The sequence below is a fragment of the Bombina bombina genome, chromosome 4 (genome assembly GCF_027579735.1).
Source record: "Bombina bombina isolate aBomBom1 chromosome 4, aBomBom1.pri, whole genome shotgun sequence".
In the NCBI taxonomy this organism is placed as follows: Eukaryota; Metazoa; Chordata; class Amphibia; order Anura; family Bombinatoridae; genus Bombina; species Bombina bombina.
Genome location: NC_069502.1, coordinates 638,012,274 through 638,034,836, shown reverse-complemented (window position 1 = coordinate 638,034,836; position 22,563 = coordinate 638,012,274). Strand labels below are relative to the sequence as shown.

The 22,563-nt window shown below is 40.8% G+C and overlaps 1 protein-coding gene across 1 annotated transcript in view; it reads right to left on the bottom strand.

Annotated features, from left to right (window-relative positions):
• Positions 1 to 22,563, bottom strand: part of MOXD1 (monooxygenase DBH like 1) — a 240,419-nt gene that overhangs the window by 62,040 nt on the left and 155,816 nt on the right. Inside the window, exon 8 of the mRNA XM_053710674.1 lies at positions 6,893 to 7,084. Coding sequence (XP_053566649.1) covers positions 6,893 to 7,084 — 192 coding nt within the window. The remainder of the gene's footprint in view (positions 1 to 6,892; positions 7,085 to 22,563) is intronic.

Sequence of the window (22,563 nt, the reverse complement as noted above, 5' to 3'; positions counted from 1 at the left end):
TAGCTAGATTAGTACTCCTGGTTATAAGTCCTGGTAAAATAACTAATGATGCCATCCTAAATTACGGATGATAGAAACTAGGGGAGCTTAACCCTTTTGTTGACACTTTTTTGGTATCAGAGACATATACAAAATATACTATTTGTATCAATATTATTTTAATGTTACCAGGTGCACAAAATCTGAGTAATTGAATTGCAACTCTATACAGTTAAAGGCCTGATATTTAAACCTGTGAGAATAATGTATTAGCCTTCACCTTACTGATTCTTATTTTTTTTATAATAGTATTGTATAGAAATATAAAAAGCTGCTTGATTAACATAGTAATACCAATCCGCTACTGTTGCATAGAGGCATAAGAAAACATCTATTCTATATATTATTATAAACTAATTTTCTTGTTTAGATCTACACTCTGACGAATGTCTTTCACATTATGTATGGATTACTAGGGCTGATAACATATGGTTAGAGTGTCACTATCTATCACCCTATCCATTCTTGAAGGTTGAAAGGAATATATACCCTCTTCATGTAATTAGACGCAGTAAATGCTTCTTTGAGCTTTTTTCCTGGTTTAAAGTATTCTTTAAATTAACCTGTTGCTAAGCTCTTAAAGCTAAATATTTTGAGTTCTTAAGTTCCCAATACTAGTGCCTATTAGATCAGATATCTCTATTCTGTGGGGTGGGGTGAGGGAGAGAGAGAGAGAAATTTTTTTTCTTTTTCTTCCCCCCCCCCCCCTCTCTTCTCCTTTATATTAACTATATAGGCAACTGCCTGCTATCAATATAGTATCGGGAGCTGAGCATCTCTCAGAACCTTGCTACTCAAACTGCTACTGACTCCTTATAATTGTGCCTTTGCCAGAATTAAATATTTGAATAAGTTTAATTTATAATTAGAACAAATTACATCTATTTAGAATCTCACACTAGCCACCTTAGGCCACTATAAATACAGATCACTGCACTTTTTCTATATCACTGTCCACAAGTTTCACCCTTAAAATATAATCTCCCTTCACTTGCGTCAGAACTGTCACGTCTTCACACCACTACCTCACTTTCACCCCCCCCCCTTTTTTTTTTTTCCCCCCCTACACGTCTGTTTTTCACCCTCCCCACTCACTACACAATTCTCACTTTGCACACCTTCATTTTTCCCTGCTCTTTCTTTATCTCCCATGCGGGGTCTGACACACTTTTTATGCACTCTCCAAACACTTTTTCACAAGCACACCTTTTTTTACACAAGTTAACTTTTTCACTCCTAGCACATGGACAAATTTCTTCATAATTTGTCCAAGACTCCCTCTCCCGCCATGGCGGCTCGTAATAGGGATAGAAAACACAAAGGCACTTCAGAGAACACCAGTGATAGCCAAGCGACTGTATCAAATATTCCTACAGTGCAAGAAGCAATAAATATTCAAAGCCTAGTTGTCAGTATCTCAGACGATCTTTCCCCTAAATTTGATGTTCTGCGAACTGAAATTAAGCAAGATATTTCTGTATTAACTCAGGAAGTACGACAATTTTCTAATAGACTACAAGAAGTCGAGCAGAGGATGTCGGACCTTGAAGATTTGACAATGTCGCATAACTCCAAACTGGAAGGCCTAAATACTAAAATTCAAAAAGTCTATAGCAAGCTAGAAGACCTAGAAAATCGCTCTAGGAGAAATAATATTAGAATTATAGGACTCCCAGAAGAGCAACAATATGAAAACCTCTCCTCTTTTATATCTAAAACATTACCTAAAATTCTTAAGATTCCATCTGACTATCAATCTATTATTGTTGAAAGAGCGCATAGACTTGGCTCACCTCGCACAGACATGAAAGGTGGGAAAAGGCCTAGACCAGTAATTGCGAAATTGTTAAATTTTCAAGATAAGACGGTCTTACTTCAACACTACCGCAAGTATCAGCCAATCAGTATTGGAGGGGTTTCAATCCTGATCTTCCAGGACTTTTCGGCTGATACAGCGTCGAAAAGAAAAGAACTAGTTCCTATATGTACTAAATTCATACAGCACGGCTATCGGGCCACCATAATCTACCCTTCCAAACTTAAAGTCACAGTAAATGAGACCACATACTGGTTTGAGGAAGCTCATAAAGCTGAAATTCTTTTAAATTCACTAGACCTACCTCCTTAATAAGAGTATAGTCTAAATATATCAATCAATTGAATAAATGAAATGCAGGTTCTAAATTGGGGAAACCCCGTGATTCTCTATCAAGGGGGTCATGGGGCAAGGGGTGGGCATTCTCGATGGGATGTGGGGTTTTGTCTTTTGTTGTTTATTTTTTCCTTTTTTTTTTTTTTTTTTTTTTTTTCTCCCCCTCTCCTTCCTCCTCTCTCTCTTGTCTTATAAAAGGTAACAATGGTAGATAAATGTAAAGTAGTCTCTTGGAATGTGGGAGGTATCTCAACACCTACTAAAAGAAAGGCTATTCTTGCTCAGCTACAGAAAACACAAACAGATATAGGTTTTATACAAGAAACACACCTAAGTACAGAGGAATCTTTAAAATTAAGAGCTTCATGGGTTAAGGAAGTTTACTTTGCACCCAGTGTGAGAAGGAAAAGGGGGGTAGCTATACTAATAGGGAAGAAAATTGATTTAGTGGTTATCCACTCTGAGGCCGATCCTGGGGGGAGGTATGTTCTATTAAAGATTAAAATCGCCCACAAGGTTTATACACTCTGTAATGTATACGGCCCCAATGTCTTTGACCCTGAATTCTGGGATACTCTTCAGTCTAAACTTATCGTATATGCCACTGGGCACTTAATTATTGGGGGTGATTTCAATATGGCATCACAATGTCCAATAGACAGACTGAGATGTAACACCAAACGGCTGAAACAAAAAAAAGACAACCTGGAATCTAAGATGCTTAAGAAAATCATGCAGAACTTAGGAGTACGAGATATCTGGCGGGCACAAAACCTTGATGTCCAGAAATACACTTGCTTTTCCAAAGCCCATAAAACTCTTTCACGCATTGATATGTTCTTGATCGATGAACATATACCTATTTCTCAGGTCAAATCTGAAATAGCTCAGATTACACTATCAGATCATGGTCCTATTTCCCTTGAACTTCAAAATACGCATCCACAACCTACCCCATCTCGTTTTTTATTTCCTTATTTTTTGACGCCTGATTTTAAGTTTAAAAACTGGCTCAAAAGTAAACTTGAGGAATATGTGCATTTTAACAGCGAATATCTAGATCGTCCTGATATATTTTGGGAGGCTGCAAAAGCAGTGATGCGGGTGGAGATTATTGCCTACAGGGCCGCACTATTGAAAAAGATGAGATTTAGAGAGAAGGAAGTAGGTAAATTTCTGATTAATTCATATAATCAATTTCTCATGAATAAAACTCCTTCAAATTGGGCGAAATATGTCCGCGCTAAAAATGAAAGGGACACATTTATATTGCAACAAGAGGCCCAAAAGGAACTGAAACTTCAGGCTAAAATGTACAGGTTTGGCAATAAATCTGGTAGAATGCTGGCTAAATTAGTAAGAAATGAGAAAAAGCAGTCAGGCATTGAACAACTTCAATATAAAGGGAAACTACTGCTAAAATCTGAAGATATCTCACAGGCATTATTTGAATATTTTCAAGAGCTTTATGCATCCAAATCATATGATATAAAGAACTCTGATGAGTTCTGGAGTAAAATTATTTGCCCCACACTATCAGCAGAAACCGCCGATATTTTAAACTCTCCCATTACTATAGAAGAAGTTGAGAAAGTGATTACTAAATTATCTTCAAATAAAGCAGCTGGTCCAGATGGACTTCCTAGTGAATTCTATAAAATATTATCCGCAGAAAGTGCCCCTTTGTTGTGTAATCTTTTCAATAATTTTTACATAAATGCTAAACCCGTTCCATCTTCCTTAGCTGCATCTTTCACGACTTTAATACTTAAGCCTGGCAAAGATCCTAAATGTAAGGAATCATACAGGCCAATAGCCCTTTTGAATTCAGACTACAAAATTTTAACTACAATATTGGCATCTAGACTTCAGGGGGCACTAGGTAAAATCATTCACTCCGACCAAGCAGGATTTTTAAACAAACGCAACTCCTCTGCAAAAATTAGAGAGTTACTAGTCGTCACGGAGTACTTTGGGAATTTGTCGGGCTCAGAGGAGCGGGGAGAGGGCGCCCCTGATCTTGCTATTCTATCTATTGATGCCGAAAAGGCTTTTGATTCTATCTTTCATAAACATATAATAACCTCATTGATGCAATTTGGCATTAGAGGTAATTTTTCTAAATTTGTAGAGAATTTATATAGCCAGCCCTCTACAAGACTCATAGTAAACAATAATCTCACACTTGATATATTACTGGGTAGGGGGACGCGTCAGGGGTGTCCCCTCTCCCCGCTTCTCTTCGATGTTTCCATTGAACCCCTAGCAATTTGGATAAGACAATTTCTTGAGGGTATAAGAATACATAATCACGAGATAAAAATTGGATTATATGCAGATGACTTGCTTCTGTATTTGGCTAATACTAAAGTGAACATTCCCAAGTTGATTTACATAATGGATCATTTTGGATCCTTTTCTGGATATAAAGTGAACTTGACAAAATCGGAAATATTCTGGCTGAGGAAGAACGCTACATCTCTTTTAAATATACCTTTTCGGGAGGTCACAGACTCTTTTAAGTATCTGGGGATCTGTATCCCGGTTAACTCTTCAGATTTATATAATTTTAATATTCCACCAATATTGAAAAATATTAGAGATAAACTTAAGTCATGGCAGAACTTACCTATATCAATCTCCGGTAGAATTGCACTATTTAAAATGGTCCTTCTTCCAAAGTTGCTTTACATTCTTCAAAACACTCCGATAATTTTATTAGAAAAAGATATTCGTACACTTAACAGTTCACTCATACAGTTTTTGTGGCAAGGGAAAAGATCAAAGATTTATTTTATCAAATTGTCAGTATCAAAGGAATATGGTGGACTTGCACTACCAGATCTAAGGCTTTATAATCTTTGTTTCTTGGCACGGATAGCAATTGACTGGATCTTATTTAATAATTATGTCTTAAATAATGAACTTGAAATAGACGTTTGCACCCCGTACGTCCCATCAGCATTATTACATTCTGTAACAAAAGAAGTACCTGCGGAAATTAAGAAATTGAAAACAATCTTTAATCCACTTAAGGCATGGCATAAAATCGCCAACCTCCTATCAATTAATGCTAAGGCTTCCTTTTATCTGCCCTTAATAGGAAATCCGAAATTTCAAGCAGGCCTTAACTCTGCCGTCTTTAAAGGCTGGCATAATGCTGGCCTGAGTAAAGCTTATCAAATAATAGATGGGAATAGGGGATGCATTAAAACGTTTCAGGAATTAAAAACGGAATTTAATCTATCTAACAAAGATTTCTTTGCTTATCTGCAGGCAAGGCATTTTGTCTCGGAAATAACTAAGGAAAGGGGCTGGAGCTGGGGACTAGGAAAACTGGAAGACTGGCTTGTATTAGCCAGGAATGGACACATGTCAATAGCCCCTTGTTATCATTACCTAAATGCTAGTAAAGGTCTTCCAATTTTATCCAAAATGGCAGCAGATTGGAACACATTAATCCCTCAGGGCAATGTTGAACCAAAGCTGCTTCAATTATCATTAAATAAAATTACCCAGACCACACTTTCCGCCACCTGGCGTGAATCACAGGTTAAACTTCTTCACAGAGCTTACTTTACACCTGGGAGGGGCATCAGATGTGGCAATTCTGGATTTAATAAGTGCCCCAAATGTGCATATCCTGCAGCAGATTTAACGCATATGTTCTGGGCATGTCCTAAAATAAGAAATTTTTGGCTCAAATTAGAATACTGGCTAAAAACTGTTTTAAAGATAGCTCCTGTGACTTTAACATTTTTTCAAATAGTATTCTGTGTAAATAGGGAACCTGGTAAGCAAGTCAATGAAAAAGTAGTAATCTCTTCTATTCTGGCTACCAGGTATCTAATTTGCAAAAAATGGAAAAGTCGAGCACTCCCAAGTATTGTTGAAGTAAAGAACTGCATGAAAAAACAATGCATACTTGAGCAAAGAGATACAAATATAGACAATGAACAAGATATTAGGAAATTCTTTAGCAAATGGGCAATATTTTTAAAGATATTTCCCACTACTGAAATAAATCATATAATGTTTCCATTTCGACACTCAGAAACAGTCCTGCTAGGAAACTGGTAGGTGGCTGGAGGGAGATGCGGAGGGAGATTGGGTAAAGGGGGTTTCCCCCCCCCCTTTTTTTTTTTTTTTTTTTTTTTTTGTTTTGTTTTGTTTTGTTATGTTGGTTTTTAGTTGTTTTTTGGAGAATAAAATAAAAAGCAAAAAATAAAATAAAAATAAAAAATGGCATGCTCTATCTGAATCACGAAAGAAAACATTTGGGTTCAGTGTCCATTTAAATTGAAAGTAAACTAACACAACAGTATCAGTTGTGTAGTTCCTACTAATGAGCACTTTTAATTATCAGCCAATGAGTATTATCAGGAAGTACCTATTAGCCAATGAGGATTAGCAGGAAGTACCTATTAGCCAATGAGCATTAGCATGAAGTACCTATTAGCCATTGAGGATTAACAGGCAGTATCAATCAGCCAACGAACATTAGCAGGCAGTAGCTACCAACCAACAAGCAATAGTAGCAAATACACAACGAATACTGCTGTATTAGTTTCAATTCAAAGTTAAGCAGTGTGCACTTCACATTATTCTTAAATATGTATGAAAGAAAAGTTTGTAGTACAATGTCCCTTTAAAATTTACAAGAACTGCAGTGTAGAGTGTAGCAGAATATAATATACATACAGGTAGAAGTGTCCTTTCCTCTTTTAGATACTGGAACTCCTGAAAGTTGAAGTCAAATTCATTATCATAAGCAAGCAGCTGTTGTTCTTCTCCTTTACGGAAGTGGCGAGCCCTGATAGCACGACCAGCTAGATGCGCGTGTAGGAGGACAGCAAACACGTGGATCCCACTTGGTTTCTCTTTGGTCAGGGCCTGTTCATATTCAAAGACTTGCTTTAATCATACTAAACATTTTACCATGTGGCTAACATTTTTTATCAAAATGTCTAAATACTCTTATTAATGTAAGGACAACAATGGCTGTAATATATAGCATAATTAATTTACAAAGCACAACAATTGAAATAAAAGTGGCAACAGCGTAAAGCATTGTTAAAGTGAAATGAAAAGAAATATCAGTTGTCGTATTTCAAATGTCTCTAAGATCAAGCAGTAAATGTATTAAATAAACAAATATTTATTTTAATACCCCTTAAAAAGGTATTTTGATTATAGTTATCTCCTCTGCTGTGGCCAGTTAGGGACAGATAAGGTCAGAAACTGCTCAAGCAATCAGTGTAGCAGGTTGTAGGGTCACTGTTCAAGATCCTGCAGGATATAAGTAAAACATTTTAAAATACAGGTAGCCCTCAGTTTACGCCGGGGTTAGGTTCCAGAAGGAATGGTTGTAAATCGAAACCGTTGTAAATTGAAACCCAGTTTATAATGTAAGTCAATGGGAAGTGAGTGAGATAGGTTCCAGGCCCCTCTCAAAATTGTCATAAGTAACACCTAATACATTATTTTTAAAGCTTTGAAATGAAGACTTTAAATGCTAAACAGCATTATAAACCTAATAAAATAATCACACAACACAGAATATATAATTTAACTAAGTTAAATGAACAAAAATATTTGCTAAACAGCATTATAAACCTAATAAAATAATCACACAACACAGACTTCACTTGCATTTTTCTGCAAACAGTTCTTTCTATGCATTCCAATCTGGACTGATTTATAGACAGGAAGATCTTGTTCCTTTGAAATCTGCTTGATAGCTCAGGTCTGGTTAAACTGATAAATTTCAGCTTGCTTGGCTTTGCTGCAACACAAGCGGACAGCTCCACCTACTGGATATTTTAACAAATGCACTGCTTCTCAATGCTTTTCAATAGGAGTCACATGACTGAAAAAAAAAACAAAATTTATGCTTACCTGATAAATTCATTTCTCCTGTAGTGTGGTCAGTCCACGGGTCATCATTACTTCTGGGATATTATCTCCTCCCCTACAGGAAGTGCAAGAGGATTCACCCAGCAGAGCTGCTATATAGCTCCTCCCCTCTACGTCACCTCCAGTCATTCGACCAAAGGACCAACGAGAAAGGAGAAGCCCAAGGGTGTAGTGGTGACTGGAGTATAATCCAAAAAAAAAATTTTTAGCCTGCCATAAAAAACAGGGCGGGCCGTGGACTGACCACACTACAGGAGAAATGAATTTATCAGGTAAGCATAAATTTTGTTTTCTCCTGTTAAGTGTGGTCAGTCCACGGGTCATCATTACTTCTGGGATACCAATACCAAAGCAAAAGTACACGGATGACGGGAGGGACAGGCAGGCTCTTTATACGGAGGGAACCACTGCCTGAAGAACCTTTCTCCCAAAAACAGCCTCTGAAGAAGCAAAAGTGTCAAATTTGTAAAATTTGGAAAAAGTATGAAGAGAAGACCAAGTTGCAGCCTTGCAAATCTGTTCAACAGAAGCCTCATTCTTAAAGGCCCAAGTGGAAGCCACAGCTCTAGTAGAATGAGCTGTAATTCTTTCAGGAGGCTGCTGTCCAGCAGTCTCATAGGCTAATCGTATTATGCTACGAAGCCAAAAAGAGAGAGAGGTAGCCGAAGCTTTTTGACCTCTCCTCTGGCCAGAATAAATGACAAACAGGGAAGACGTTTGACGAAACTCCTTAGTTGCCTGTAGATAAAATTTCAGGGCACGGACTACATCTAGATTGTGTAGCAGACGTTCCTTCTTCGAGGAAGGATTAGGACACAAGGATGGAACAACAATCTCTTGATTGATATTCCTGTTAGTGACCACCTTAGGTAGGAACCCAGGTTTAGTACGCAGAACTACCTTGTCTGAATGAAAAATCAGATAAGGAGAATCACAATGTAAGGCAGATAACTCAGAGACTCTTCGAGCCGAGGAAATAGCCATTAAAAACAGAACTTTCCAAGATAACAACTTGATATCAATGGAATGAAGGGGTTCAAACGGAACACCCTGTAAAACATTAAGAACTAAGTTCAAACTCCATGGCGGAGCAACAGTTTTAAACACAGGCTTGATCCTAGCTAAAGCCTGACAAAAAGCTTGAACGTCCGGAACTTCTGACAGACGTTTGTGTAAAAGAATGGACAGAGCTGAAATCTGTCCCTTTAAAGAACTAGCGGATAACCCCTTTTCTAAACCTTCTTGTAGAAAAGACAATATCCTTGGAATCCTAACCTTACTCCATGAGTAACTCTTGGATTCGCACCAATATAAGTATTTACGCCATATTTTATGGTAAATCCTTCTGGTAACAGGCTTCCTAGCCTGTATTAAGGTATCAATAACTGGCTCAGAAAACCCACGTTTTGATAAAATCAAGCGTTCAATTTCCAAGCAGTCAGCTTCAGAGAAGTTAGATTTTGATGTTTGAATGGACCCTGGATCAGAAGGTCCTGTTTCAGAGGTAGAGACCAAGGCGGACAGGATGGCATGTCCACTAGATCTGCATACCAAGTCCTGCGTGGCCATGCAGGTGCTATTAGAATCACTGATGCTCTCTCCTGTTTGATTCTGGCAATCAATCGAGGAAGCATCGGGAAGGGTGGAAACACATAAGCCATCCCGAAGGTCCAAGGTGCTGTCAAAGCATCTATCAGAAACGCTCCCGGATCCCTGGATCTGGACCCGTAGCAAGGAAGCTTGGCGTTCTGACGAGACGCCATGAGATCTATCTCTGGTTTGCCCCAATGTCGAAGTATCTGGGCAAAGACCTCCGGATGAAGTTCCCACTCCCCCGGATGAAAAGTCTGACGACTTAAGAAATCCGCCTCCCAGTTCTCCACTCCCGGGATGTGGATTGCAGACAGGTGGCAAGAGTGAGACTCTGCCCAGCGAATTATCTTTGATACTTCCATCATAGCTAGGGAGCTTCTTGTCCCTCCCTGATGGTTGATGTAAGCTACAGTCGTGATGTTGTCCGACTGAAACCTGATGAACCCCCGAGTTGTTAACTGGGGCCAAGCCAGAAGGGCATTGAGAACTGCTCTCAATTCCAGAATGTTTATTGGAAGGAGACTCTCCTCCTGATTCCATAGTCCCTGAGCCTTCAGAGAATTCCAGACAGCGCCCCAACCTAGTAGGCTGGCGTCTGTTGTTACAATTGTCCAGTCTGGCCTGCTGAATGGCATCCCCCTGGACAGGTGTGGCCGATAAAGCCACCATAGAAGAGAATTTCTGGTCTCTTGATCCAGATTCAGAGTGGGGGACAAATCTGAGTAATCCCCATTCCACTGACTTAGCATGCACAATTGCAGCGGTCTGAGATGTAGGCGTGCAAAAGGTACTACGTCCATTGCCGCTACCATTAAGCCGATCACCTCCATGCATTGAGCTACTGACGGGTGTTGAATGGAATGAAGGACACGGCATGCATTTTGAAGCTTTGTTAACCTGTCTTCTGTCAGGTAAATCTTCATTTCTACAGAATCTATCAGAGTCCCCAAGAAGGGAACTCTTGTGAGTGGAAAGAGAGAACTCTTCTTTTCGTTCACCTTCCATCCATGCGACCTTAGAAATGCCAGTACTAACTCTGTATGAGACTTGGCAGTTTGAAAGCTTGAAGCTTGTATCAGAATGTCGTCTAGGTACGGAGCTACCGAAATTCCTCGCGGTCTTAGTACCGCCAGAAGAGTACCCAGAACCTTTGTGAAGATTCTTGGAGCCGTAGCCAGTCCGAATGGAAGAGCTACAAACTGGTAATGCCTGTCTAGAAAGGCAAACCTTAGATACCGGTAATGATTTCTGTGAATCGGTATGTGAAGGTAAGCATCCTTTAAATCCACTGTGGTCATGTACTGACCCTCTTGGATCATGGGCAAAATTGTTCGAATCGTTTCCATCTTGAACGATGGAACTCTTAGGAATTTGTTTAGGATCTTTAAATCCAAGATTGGCCTGAAAGTTCCCTCTTTTTTGGGAACTACAAACAGATTTGAGTAAAACCCTTGTCCTTGTTCCGACCGCGGAACTGGATGGATCACTCCCATTAATAAAAGATCTTGTACGCAGCGTAGGAACGCTTCTTTCTTTATTTGGTTTGTTGACAACCTTGACAGATGAAATCTCCCTCTTGGGGGAGAGGATTTGAAGTCCAGAAGGTATCCCTGAGATATGATCTCTAACGCCCAGGGATCCTGAACATCTCTTGCCCAAGCCTGGGCGAAGAGAGAAAGTCTGCCCCCTACTAGATCCGGTCCCGGATCGGGGGCCCTCGATTCATGCTGTCTTAGGGGCAGCAGCAGGTTTCCTGGCCTGCTTGCCCTTGTTCCAGGACTGGTTAGGTTTCCAGCCTTGTCTGTAGCGAGCAACAGCTCCTTCCTGTTTTGGTGCAGAGGAAGTTGATGCTGTTCCTGTTTTAAAATTACGAAAGGAACGAAAATTAGACTGTCTAGCCCTAGGTTTGGCTTTGTCCTGAGGCAGGGCATGGCCTTTACCTCCTGTAATGTCAGCGATAATCTCCTTCAAACCGGGCCCGAATAAGGTCTGCCCTTTGAAAGGTATATTAAGCAATTTAGATTTAGAAGTAACATCAGCTGACCAGGATTTTAGCCACAGCGCTCTGCGTGCCTGAATGGCAAATCCGGAATTCTTAGCCGTAAGTTTAGTTAAATGAACTACGGCATCTGAAATAAATGAGTTAGCTAACTTAAGGGTTCTAAGTTTGAGTGTAATCTCATCTAGTGTAGATGATTCAAGTGTCTCTTCCAGAGACTCAAACCAAAATGCTGCTGCAGCCGTGACAGGCGCAATACATGCAAGAGGTTGCAATATAAAACCTTGTTGAACAAACATTTTCTTAAGGTAACCCTCTAATTTTTTTATCCATTGGATCTGAAAAGGCACAGCTATCCTCCACCGGGATAGTGGTACGCTTAGCCAAAGTAGAAACTGCTCCCTCCACCTTAGGGACCGTTTGCCATAAGTCCCGTGTGGTGGCGTCTATTGGAAACATTTTTCTAAATATCGGAGGGGGTGAGAACGGCACACCGGGCCTATCCCACTCCTTAGTAACAATTTCAGTAAGTCTCTTAGGTATAGGAAAAACATCAGTACTCGCCGGTACTGCAAAATATTTATCCAACCTACACATTTTCTCTGGTATTGCAACTGTGTTACAATCATTCAGAGCCGCTAACACCTCCCCTAGTAATACACGGAGGTTTTCCAGCTTAAATTTAAAATTTGAAATATCTGAATCCAATCTGTTTGGATCAGAACCGTCACCCACAGAATGAAGTTCTCTGTCCTCATGTTCTGCCGCCTGTGACGCAGTGTCTGACATGGCCCTAATATTATCAGCGCACTCTGTTCTCACCCCAGAGTGATCACGCTTGCCTCTAAGTTCTGGCAATTTAGCCAAAACTTCAGTCATAACAGTAGCCATATCCTGTAATGTGATTTGAAATGGCCGCCCAGATGTACTCGGCGCTACAATATCACGCACCTCCCGAGCGGGAGATGCAGGTACTGACACGTGAGGCGAGTTAGTCGGCATAACTCTCCCCTCGTTGTCTGGTGAAATATGTTCAATTTGTACAGATTGACTTTTATTTAAAGTAGCATCAATACAGTTAGTACATAAATTTCTATTGGGCTCCACTTTGGCATTAGCACATATAGCACATGTATCTTCCTCTGAATCAGACATGTTTAACACACTAGCAATTAACTAGCAACTTGGAAATGCTTTTTCAAGTAATTTACAATAATATGAAAACGAACTGTGCCTATAAGAAGCACAGAAAAAATTATGACAGTTGAAAATAATTAAGTTATAGCATCAAATCTTTGTAAGAAATATACAATTTTAGCAAAGGATTGTTCCCATTAGCAAAGGATAACTAACCCTGGCAGCAGAAAAAATACACAAATAAACGTTTTTTATCACAGTAAACTACACTCTTCACAGCTCTGCTGTGATGATTACCTCCCTCAAAAAAGGCTTTGAAGATCCCTGAGTTCTGTAGAGATGAACCGGATCATGCAGGAAGAAAATGAACCTCTGACTGAGTTTTTTGATGCGTAGTAAAAGCGCCAAAAATGGCCCCTCCCCCTCACACATAACAGTGAGAGAGATCAGTGAACTGCTTGAAATTAAACAAAACTATTGCCAAGTGGAAAAAATAGTGCCCAAACATTTTTTCACCCAGTACCTCAGAGAAATAAACGTTTTTACATGCCAGCAAAAAAAAAACGTTTAACCTCAATAAATTAATTGTTATTTAAAACCTATTGCAAGTCCCTGCAAAATAGGTTAAGTCTATGCATACAGTATAAATCCAGTGAAGTACCATTCCCCAGAATACTGAAGTGTAAAATATACATACATGACAGCCTGATACCAGCTACATCTACTGCATTTAAGGCTGAGTTTACATTATAACGGTATGGCAGGATTTTCTCATCAATTCCATGTCAGAAAATAACAAACTGCTACATACCTCTTTGCAGATTAATCTGCCCGCTGTCCCCTGATCTGAAGTTTACCTCTCCTCAGATGGCCGAGAAACAGCAATATGATCTTAACTACTCCGGCTAAAATCATAGAAAAAAACTCAGGTAGATTCTTCTTCAAATTCTACCAGAGAATGAATAACACACTCCGGTGCTATTATAAAATAACAAACTTTTGATTGAAGGTAATAAACTAATTAAAATCACCACAGTCCTCTCACACATCCTATCTATTCGTTGGGTGCAAGAGAATGACTGGAGGTGACGTAGAGGGGAGGAGCTATATAGCAGCTCTGCTGGGTGAATCCTCTTGCACTTCCTGTAGGGGAGGAGATAATATCCCAGAAGTAATGATGACCCGTGGACTGACCACACTTAACAGGAGAAAGGTTGTTATTCTGAAACGGTGTAAATTGAACCGTTGTAAAACGAGGGCCACCTGTAGTTCTTTCAAACTAAATTGAACAAAATATAATTAATCAAATTTAGATATGGTGTTTTTTTTGGAGAACAGAAGAAGAGCTTGAAGAGTTTAAAAAATATATGATTTATGATGTGGCTGGCCTGTTTAGCGGTTAATAGAATTTAGTGGGTCTTAGCAATGGAGTGATATTAGCAAAGGGTGGTCTGGCAATTTAGGAATTAATATTGTTTAGGGGGTCTTAGCGCTTCAGTGATTATTATGTTCGTGAGTCTGGCAGCTTAGGGGTTACTCATGTTAGGGGTCTAGTGGTTCAGCGCTCAATTGTAATTGGGTTTGGCAGATAGAGCATGTATTGCCATGCACGTTATGGTTAATAGCAGCTAGAGTCCAAGAAGCTAAGTAGGTAACGGTAGTCAGGGTCCTAGCATTTAGGGAGTTAATTGATGGGAGTTACAGTGGTTTTACATCCTAGTGCTCTGTACATAGCATAATATGTTCTAAGTATTTATAAATAGATATTCCTATATATTTCTGTATATATCTATACCTAAATATAATTATCTATATATGCAGTGTATATAGGTATAAATATATATTGTACCAAAATACCATTTTTTATATATATATATATATATATATATATATATATATATATATATATATATATATATATACAGTATATATATATATATATATATATAGTTGTAATCAAAAGTATTCAACCCCCATAGCAAATCAGGTTTATTGTCAAAATTGACAGACTTTAAGCTGTTTGCAATGAACAAATCAAACAAAAGCAGTTGAAATAGCTAAACACAACGAATGTTTGAAGTGGTTTCCCCAAATTCAACTAAAAATGCAAAGTTGTATTATTCATTCCCTTCATGGCAAGCATCTTTAATACTTAGTAGAGCACCCGTTTGCTGTTATGACCTGCTACAGACGAGATGTATAGCCAGACACCAGCTTCTGGCAACATTTCTGAGGAATCTTAGTCCATTTCCTATAAGCAATGGCCTCCAGTTCAGTAATATTATTGGGTTTGTGTTCAAATCCCACCAAGATTTTCTATGGGGTTCAAGTCAGGTGACTGTGATGGCCACAGTTGAATCTTCCAGGACTTCTTCTACAACCAAGCCTTTAAGGAATTTGAGGTATTCTTGGGATCTTTATCCTGTTGTAAGGTCAAATGATGCCCAAGCTTAACTGTAGGCAGAGTGTTCTTTTAGGCGTATGCTTCATTCTTCTTCCTCCAGACTTACCGCTGATCCATCGGACCAAAAAGTTCCAGTTTTGTTTCATCGCTCCACAGAACAGAATCCCAAAACTTCTGTGGCTTATTGATATGATTTTGAGCATATTGGAGCTGACTTTACTTGTGCTTTTAGGTCAGTAGTGGTGCACGTTTTGGAGTTCTGACATGGAAACCTTCTGCGTTTTGTACGCTCCTAACTGTTCAGACTGAAACCTCAGTGCCTGTTGCCACCAAGTCTTGCTGCAGGTCTTTTGCAGTCACTCAAGGGTTTTTCTCAACCTACCTTCTCAGAAATCTGGTTGCAGCCGTTGATAGCTTCCTTTTTTCTGTCCCTTTTTTTGCTTCCAATGGTGTCTCTAGAAACATTCAGTGCCTTTGTATCTGTTCCTTGTTTGTGAAGGGCGATGATCTCTTCTTTTAACTTTTGAACCATACTTTTGACTTAGCCATATTTGTAACATGCAGTCAAATGTGACACTCAACAAACCCCTAGCCAGTTCAAGTATTTCATGTATTATATATTTGTGCTGTTGTGAGGGAATCTATTCAGGGGCACAAAACAAATCCTATGAGAGTTGTACTAGAGAGCGCAGGAAGTAGCACCAAACTCCTAAAATTACCTATGAGTCCCCAACTAGGTAGAAAAAGTGAACACAAAACTTAGAAAAAGTAGATAGGAGCGCTAAAAGCTAAAGGTGATATAGAGAAATCAAGTGTAGACTAATTAAAAATAAATAGAATAGTTCTATAAATGAACAGAGATTTATTTACAATAAGTGAAATGTAAAAACGGACGTCTCCGTAAATAAAGCCCCTGTTTTGCTAGCAAACCAACTTCCAACTAAGATTTCAGTGTGGAATCGGACTATGCTTACTTTATTGTGAACTCTGCAAATCAAGTTTATACCGAATGGTGGCAACTAGTCTGTTATATTTGTTTTTATTTACGGAGACGTCCGTTTTTACATTTCACTTATTGTAAATAAATCTCTGTTCATTTATAGAACTATTCTATTTATTTTTAATTAGTCTACACTTGATTTCTCTATATCACCTTTAGCTTTTAGCGCTCCTATCTACTTTTTCTAAATCTATTCAGGGGGTTGAATCATTTTGAGACTGCCGAATTCATTAAAAGTTGCAATTTCAGTTAAATTTGGGGAAACCACTTGAAGCATTCGTTGTTTTGAGCATTGCAAACATCTGAAAGTCTGTAAATTTTGATAATAAACCTGATTTGCAAAGGGGGTTGAATAATTTTGATCACAACTGTGTATATATATATATATATATATATATATATATTTATATATATATATATTCGAATTGAAGAAGGGCACTCTCAGGATTTATTTAGAAGATAAATGTTTTCTTTTTTAATAAAGACACTAATACATGGTCGACGTTTCGGCCCTCAGTTGGGCCTTCATCAGGATAAATATAATCTTGCAACTGCCTAGTGGCAGAGACTTCAGATCGAAATGGACTTGTCAAATAAACAAATAAGGCCTTAACCCATAACGTTTCGGTTCACATAGGAACCTTTATCAAATGGAGGCAGTAAGAGACAGGTTTACTTCCACAGTGAATATTTATTCGACCAACATGGTTGCAACGGATGGTGTGTGCCACTTCCACACTTCGACTTGTGTATATATATATATAATTATTTATTTATGAATAAATAGAACATATTCTGTTCTGTGAACAACATTGGAATGTGAAATATTCATATTTTCATGTTGGGTTAGCGCACATGAAAATAGGCGATCCTGTTTACGTGCGAGTTGTTTTTTTTCCAACTTTTTTTGTTCTGTTGACTTATATGGGGGAATACGTGAACGTGCACGCAATATTCTAAGTTATGCTTTTCGCTCTCGTCGGTTTAGTGCAAGAGCGAAAACAGTTTATGTTCAACTCATAATATGATTGCAACCTGACGAGCGCAAAAACCTTACTTCTAGCAAAATTAACACTCCCCAAGGTTCACTTGGGCTGGATACCAGAGGATCGGCGGGACGCCCCCTTCAACCGCCCCAGGCAGAGGCTGCTCAGCCAGTCTAACCAGTGATCGCTTTTGGATTGTGGTTTTCTAAGTGTTGATAATCTTGCAGGATTTTATTGTTTCGGGATTCTGGTTTTCGGTATTTTACAAATTAGGTATTTTATTTTTTCGGCATTTTAATATTCGGGATTATGTTGTGTCAGCATTTTTAAGTTTCCGTATTTAGAACTTCGGGATTGTGGCATTCTGTGTTGTGTCTTTTGATGTAGACCTGTAAAAATAAATAAAAATCATATACATATTTGCAACAGCAGTCGTCAATCTCAAACTAAGATTTTCATTATTTAAGAAATGAGACTGCTATTGGTTTAGTGATGCTATAAAAGAATAAATGAATCCTACAAACTAAAAGTGCTTCAGAGTATTTATACTGTACTGAAGATCACTCGTTAATTGGGGGGGGGGCAGATTAAACTGTATAGACTGTGCAATTGGAGGTTAAATCACACTGAGTTTATCGTCATTAATAAAACAATCTGAAAGCCACTACTGAGGAATTAAATAAGTAAAACTACAAGTTTTATCTCAGTACAGCAATAGAGCAAGGCAACCTATGAAGAAATAAATACAATATATTTTTAGAAGACTCTATGAACAGGGAACTGATCTAAATACCCCAGAGAGCCTGTGAGAAGTAAAAAAAAATAATGAAAAATAAGTGCAGGTGTGTATAAAGGGGCACAAATAGATGGCTATAAACCAGATATTTTATATTTGTAACTAATATTCTTACATTTATAATCACAGTGCCGTTATAAGAGATCATTTATGATATTTATTGGTTGCTTTATTTTTTTTAATAAATGGCAGTTCTTTTGAGATTTAATTATCATCCAGGCCTAGAATACAATATTTTAGAGGCTTATTATAGGGTGGGATCAGACCAGGGGCATAACTATAGGGGTCTCAGAGGTCTCAACTGAGATCAGGTACACACCCCTAGGGGGCCCGTGGGGGCTCTACAATCAGTAGTGGTATCACTTCACCTGAATCATGTCTGCCCCTCTATGTGCCCTCCTGCAACCAGATTCATAGTTTAAGGAAAGTGCATGGACTTGCCTTTAAAATATGGTATTTCAAGATGGTCATGTTGCTTTACAGAAAAAATGTACCACCATATTTGTATAGGAAGGCTGTGCATATCCTCCTGGATCAGACCAAGTCAAAATCAACTCTGCCCCATCATGCCCAGCACTCATATTTCATTCAAAAGTATGTCTATAATACCAACACTAATAAATAATGTTTTTATTTAAAATGCTACATTGTTATTATTATATAAGACTGCAGTAATTACCCAATAAAGGGCTAGATTAAGAGTGTGGCCAACTGTTGTATGTGAGTGATAAGTAGGCTGACCATATTGCCGCTTTAAGAAGGAACACATATGAAAAATACATATGTGAGGGTTCTTATACAAAACCATTTCTTTAAACAGCCCTGACATATGTATTTTTCATATGTGTCCCTTTTTAAAGCGGCAATATGGTCAGCCTAGTGATAAAGAATTTATTGCAGCTCTTTGCGCACGTCGCAAGTAGTGTGCATATTACAAGTTGAAAGTAAACGTGTTCCCATGAGCACAATCAAATTTATCACGGGTTGGGATAGTGAGACTTCAGAGCTCTGGTTAACTGTTACACAAGACAAGAAAGTGGCACAAAACACATCAAAAATACATTTGAAAGTTCAGTTACAATCATGATAACATAGTGTTTAATTGCGTATGTATTTTAAATATTTCACATTCCAATTTTCTTCACATAGGGGATTATGTTCTAAGTATTTATAAATAGATATTACTATATATATATCTGTATATATCTATACCTATGTATGACTATATATATATATACACACACACAAACAAACACAGTATCATGTTTTTACAAAGCTTAAAATGTAATATATTGCATTTTTTATATGATCTTATAACAGAACAATATATACTTACATTGCTGTGAAATGTCTATTTTGGAGGGGCCTGTGACCCCAGAGCAGGGCAAGTAGAAGGTTGATCCTCAGGTCAAGGGGTGGGCTCTCATGGTAGGTGTTAAGGATGGCTGAGCAGGAAGTAGGATCATCTTCTATCCGGACCTGACGCTGAGAAGAAGCTTATTGCATCTTCTCACTTCCATCAAGCCCGGAGAGAATGTGAGGGTACTTACCTGCTCACCATGGACAATCTCCAGGAGCTAATCACAGCAGCTGCAGCTGTCGCCAGGGGAGAGGTCCTCAGTGGTTGCTGGTGCAGCTGCAGGGGCGATTGCTTGGAGGAGCAGGGACCCGGAGCAGATGGCGGGGGAAGTTCTGCCCCCAGGAGCCAGGCCGTTAAAGAGGTCGAAGCCGCCAGAGCGCCTCAGTCCAGAGGCGGGATCTCGGAGAGGGAGGTCGGCGGTGAGTGCATACAGCGCTTCCAGGAGAGGTACAAGAGGACGGACGGCTGGTAGGAGGTGCGGCCCGCAGAGGTTGGAGTCCCAGGAGCTGGAGCGGCGGGAACATCAGAGGAGTGGAGACGCTGGGCCGCTCTCGCGGGAAGATGATGGCGGTCACATGGGATCCATGACGCACCCGGCTGGGCCTGAGGCAGAGAAGTCGGAGGAGGTGGCAACAGCTGCTTCAGCAGGTAAGAGGCTGGGCTATCGAAGGTTGGGCAGTGTGGCAGTAGGCTGAGGGGCAATGGATTCAGTGTCTGGAGGACCGGTGATTACCGGTGCCACCCCCCGGTAAAAATGAGCAAAACATTTTACAAGGGTCAAGGGGAGTTCCAAAGGTAGGGGGGGTCAGGATTGGGGGGGAGATAGGCCCAAATGAGGCCATTGGGGAACATGGGGTGGGATGCCCAAAAAAATGAGGCCTGGGGATTATTGAGTAGGCCCAAATGAGGCCAGGGGGGAAGTGTCTGGGTGTGAGGCCCAAAATGAGGACACGTGGTGGGATGGGGGGGCCGTTCAGGCGGGCCCGGGTAATTTAAGCTTGATAAGCCTGAGCCATAGTAAAATATGTCATACTATAGGGGCCCCAGAACTCCCGTGCTGGACCAGATGGGCCGCGGGAGGCTGGGGATCAAAGGGGGGATGCCCTGGTATTTAGGTAGGCCACAGGGGGCCGCGGCCTAGTTGGGCTCTCATAAGGGGGGGAGGTCCCCCATAGATTGATTAGATAAAGTTAGGTACCACCCACCCCCACATTTTTATATCTATCCATTCCATCTCCCCCTGTATATTCTAGTGTGGGGGGTAGGTGGACTATGGTTTTGGGGGGCCATGCAGGTGTACCTGGGCCATGTTTGGTGCATGCTATAACTGCCCTTCTTCTTGATAGTGCCGCAGACATCAACACCAGAGGGATGTCAGAGACAGGACAGCAGCGGGATTTGGGAGAGGGATGGGGATTCCCTTGTCATCGAGGATATCCCTAGTGACTTTGAGGGGGTTCCAGGAGGAGAGCGTCCCGGAGCTGTCTACAGCTGGCCAGGTGGGGGAACTGCATGTTTTGGTGCAGCTCTTGGGGTCCATTTCACCCCCTCAGGGTTTTGGTGGAGAAGGGAGGGGCAGGCACACTGCCAGGGGAAAGGGTGCATGTGGACGGATTGAGAGGGGTGTATTAGATGATGTTTTTGATGTGCCATTAAAGGTTGGGAGTGACTTCCGGAGCTGGGACGGTGCATAGAACCACAAGTAAGGCGGCCAAAGACATGAGTGCATCTATTAATCAGAGCGGGAGTGTGAATGAGGTGCAGAATGCATTGTTAAAGGGATTGAGGGAGTTGGTTATGCAGGTGGAGCAGTCTTGTGCAGTGACGAGCCCAGCGGGGGCGTGGGGAGCCAGTCCTGGAGGCACGAGTACCCCAGGGGCAGCAGCGGTTGCGGTGATGGGGGCGGCTGGGAACGCGGGGGTAGGGGTTGTACAGGCACCCATTGGGTCACCAGCGGGGGACCCTGCGGTGAGCAGCGCGGGCAGTGCAGCAGGGAGTTCCAGGGGTGGGTCACTGAAGGTGTCAGAGGAAGCGTTGCGGAGGCCGTGCCTCTGTTTTATAGGTCCTTTAGGGTTGCATTTAACTAATGAGGTTAAAGAGAAGATTTGGAAAAAGGGGTTCCTAGAGTTGTTTTCGCTTCTTCCCCTGGATCAATTTGTAGAGATTAAGGAGGACCCAAAGGGCGAGCAGGGGAAGAAGGAGGAGGAGGAGCATAAAAAACGGTATCGGAAGATACCAAAAACATTTGCTAACTGGTTCAGGGCTTTTTGTATCCTGGCCAGCATGATTATGCAGAAGTCTCCCGACCAGGGCTCCGCCCTATTTTGCTACCCGGATGAGATTTCCTCAGCCTACCATACTTATGGGGGTATGGCTTGGTGGAGATATGACGAGCAGTTTCGTCAGCAGATAGCAATTCGTCCTGACATGAGGTGGGATGATAGGGACATGGGGATTTGGCTGGAGATTATGACTCCTTTATGAGGGGGGCAGTCTTTCATCCTGGTGGGGGCAGACTCGCCAGTACGGCCAGCAGCTGTTCAGCGGTGGCCCTCCAAAAGGGCCTGTGTTTCCAGTTCAATAGCAGGCAGTGTCAATTCTGGTCTTCGTGCAAGTATAAGCACGAATGTTCAGGTTGTGGGGGGATTCACCCCTATGCGAAATGCTTCAGGAAATGGAAGGCCGGGGTTAGACCAGGAGAAGTGGGTGTTCCGGGCTCGGTCACCGGTGGACATCAGAAAGATGGTCCCGTGGCTAAGGCAATACGCTAAGGTTCAGGGAAAAGGAGGGGATGCTGAGCTGCTCCTGACAGATTTTAGCTCAGGTTTCCTCATCCCCTTTCAGTAAAAGGGGTTGGGTTGTCGGGGAACTTGAAGTCCGCCAGGAAGTTGCCGGGAGTGGTTCGGGAAAAGTTGGGGAAGGAGGTCTCCTTGGGGTGGATGGCTGGCCCCTTTGTAGCCAGCCCGCTACCTAACCTGCGGCTGTCCTCATTGGGGGTAGTCCCAAAAAAGCACCGGGGCAGTTTAGAATGATTCACCATTTGTCGTACCCAAAAGGCTTTTTGGTTAACAACTATATTGACCCGGACCTGGCGGCGGTTAGGTATGCATCGTTTGATGATGCGGTGGTGTTGGTCAGGCAGGCGGGCTGGGGGACCCTTTTGGCAAAGGTGGACATCGAT